At 23.7% G+C, this 2,961-nt stretch overlaps 1 protein-coding gene across 1 annotated transcript in view; it reads right to left on the reverse strand.

Moving 5' to 3' along the window:
• Positions 1-274: 274 nt before the first annotated feature.
• Positions 275-2,961, reverse strand: part of LOC107475990 (uncharacterized) — a 5,944-nt gene continuing 3,257 nt past the window's right edge. Inside the window, exons 3-4 of the mRNA XM_016095701.3 lie at positions 1,369-1,751; positions 275-604 (exon numbers count right to left, since the gene is read on the reverse strand). Of these exons, the coding sequence (XP_015951187.1) occupies positions 427-604; positions 1,369-1,751 (561 nt within the window). The 3' untranslated portion in view covers positions 275-426. The remainder of the gene's footprint in view (positions 605-1,368; positions 1,752-2,961) is intronic.

Consider the following 2,961-nt stretch of genomic DNA (forward strand, 5'->3'; position numbering starts at 1 on the left):
GATAAAAATGTAAAAAAAAAGTCTTTTAAAATATTTAAAATTTTATATTTATACCTAATTGCATTGCTCTATCAATAAAATTATTTGATCTAATAATTTATTATTTTAAAATATTTATTCTTGCAGCTAAAATATTTTCAAAATAATAATAAGATAGAAAGTTAAAAATTTCTTAGTTTGTATTTTGTTGTAAGCTGAAAAAAAAAATCAAAACTCAAAATTCTCATTCCACATTAACAATCAACACTTGACATATACTAACTAAACCCATAGAATGATTAATAATACAATATAATTATTACAAAAGCATGATTATACACGTTAAGCCACAATTAGCATCAACCACCTACATAGCCAACAAAACAATATGAAGAGATATGATATAAAAAGGCACTAAACAATTACAGGAATTTTAAGACACATACATCATCTATGCAATGGGGACCTCCAATCTAAACCTTCTTCTGGATAATCCTTCTGAAGTTCCTGGGGTGGTATGAAACAATCCATGGACAACCCTGGAACATTGAATGCAACATCATCAATGGTCCATGATTCTTCCAACCTTGTCATGTCTGTTCCAGCCTTGATGTTATCACCAAACCTGTATTGAAGAGAATTATGGTGATCAGAGAATAAAAGAAGAAGAGAGTATAATATCTTAAATCACTCTCCTAAAACTTTTCAATTCAATACTTTAATTTTTAACAAATTTTAATTATAAATTTGTTCATAACTTTTTCTTTTATTAGATAAATTAATTTTTATTACAATTTTTTATAAAAGATAAGATTAATTAGTTTTTATTATTGTTTAATAAAGACATAACAGTTTCTTTTTAATTGATTTTTAAAATTTTTATCTTAATTTTTTTATATAAATGGACAATCTGATGTGAGAATTAATTTATTTAGTAAAATAAATAATTTACTAAAAAGTAAAGTATCCAACTAAAATACTTTTGAAAACTAATTTAGATTATTATTCAAAGAAAAATAGAAGGAAAAAATTACAAAAAAGACAATTCATCAAAATGATAAAAAAATAATAATTTATAATTGAAATTAATATCCTTATTTTCTACCATTTTTTTTTTGTTATTCTCAAATTTTTATAGATAAAAATAAATCTTATAAAAAAATTGTTTATTTCTAACTATTCATCTTTAAAAAATCTTATATAGGTATATCAAAAATAAAAATATTTGGTAACAAAAAAAATTAATAAAAAAAGTCAAAATTTATCTTATTTAATATTTATTAATTATTATAAAAATAAATATTAAATAAGACAAATTTTAACAATTTTATTTATTTTTCTAGTATTACTGTATAAAAAAACTAATATCTATATATGAATCTTTAATACCTTGTGATTATAACTGTTGATGAGCCAGCATGTGCAATCATGACACCATTATTATCATTACTATTATTATTATTATCCACAATTACTGGCCTATAATCCTGAATACTTGTTGACATTGTTGTTTCCCAGTATGTAGGGTATGACCCTGGAGCTTGAATTCTTGTTAGATATGAGTCTTCAAGATGAACTAAGAGGCCACTCCTTTGGCTGAAGTAACCAAAAATGGAATGTTTGATCATCTCTGCTGTGTTGTCACTTCTTTGAGCAAGATCCTTTTGATCTGCTGAAAGTTTTAACACAAAACAATCCATCTCTGACATTTCTTTCTCCCCCATGTATTGTGCTCCACTGAATACACAGGATATTGCTAAAGGGTCTAATCCCTGCAATAACAACAATCTAAACACTTTAGATAATATTAAATAAAATTTAATTCTAAAAAAAATATTTAACTTTTTTTATGGGTAATAGATTAAAAAGTTATTCATAAATGAAACATAAATAACAAGAACAAAAATAGAATATTTAAACTTGTAGAACTTTAATTTGGAGCCAATTTTTTACTCTTCACCTACTAACTAGTTTATTTAAACTGTTGATAAGCTAATTCCAATGCTAAGTGGATAAAAAAATGCAAGAAGCAATAAATAAATAAATATAAATTAACATTTTATTCATTATAGAATTTAAAAGACTAAATTCTATAATTGTTTTATGATAAAAGATTTGAGAGTTAATAATTTTAATTATAAAAGATATAATTAATTAACTCGAGAATCATCAAAATTGGATTAGACAATTAATTCGACAAAACTATCTAAATTTTTCAATAAAATTATCCAATAAATTACCAATTTTAGATAGTTATCGAATTAATTCTATATTTAAAGACAATTGAATTAGTTTATATTTTTTGTTGATAGAATTGTCAGCGATAAAAAATTTTATAATAAAAAAAATAGTAATTTATTCATATTTAAATAAGTACATAATTTATATGATTGTTGATCAAATCAGTATAAGTGCTTTTCTTTTGAAGAATCTAAAATTATTTGGCTAAGCCAAAATAGTTACACATAATTGTGGTAATTAATTCATATATTTGGAGGAGGTTGGGTTGAGAAACAAAGGAAAATGAAAACAGAGGAATGAAATTTTGAAGGGAAACAAAGACTCATTATAATGGCTGGTAGCATACAGATATATTCAAGATAGTTATTAATTAAAATGAACAATATAACAACCACATCAACTTTCACATTCATGACAATTTAAACAAATTAAATATATTTGATTAGAAGTCCACATCAGTTACAGGTTTGAGTAAATCTAAAATCTGATTCTCATTATTTTTCCCAATAAATTAAATTCCAAAATCCACTATAACGCATTAACAAGACATACATTCCAAAATGGGTCATGTATAAGGGGTTAGGTTTAAACACCATTAATTTTGTTAGGGACTGAATCTAATTATCCTAATAACAATTTTGTTTAGTTGTATGACATTAAATTGTGACTCAGATCTAAAAAATCTTCTTGAAGATACCATCAACAACTTTTGGAAAATAATTATAGAAAATAATGCTAGTA

This window comes from Arachis duranensis, chromosome 2, assembly GCF_000817695.3.
Source record: "Arachis duranensis cultivar V14167 chromosome 2, aradu.V14167.gnm2.J7QH, whole genome shotgun sequence".
Taxonomy (NCBI): domain Eukaryota; kingdom Viridiplantae; phylum Streptophyta; class Magnoliopsida; order Fabales; family Fabaceae; genus Arachis; species Arachis duranensis.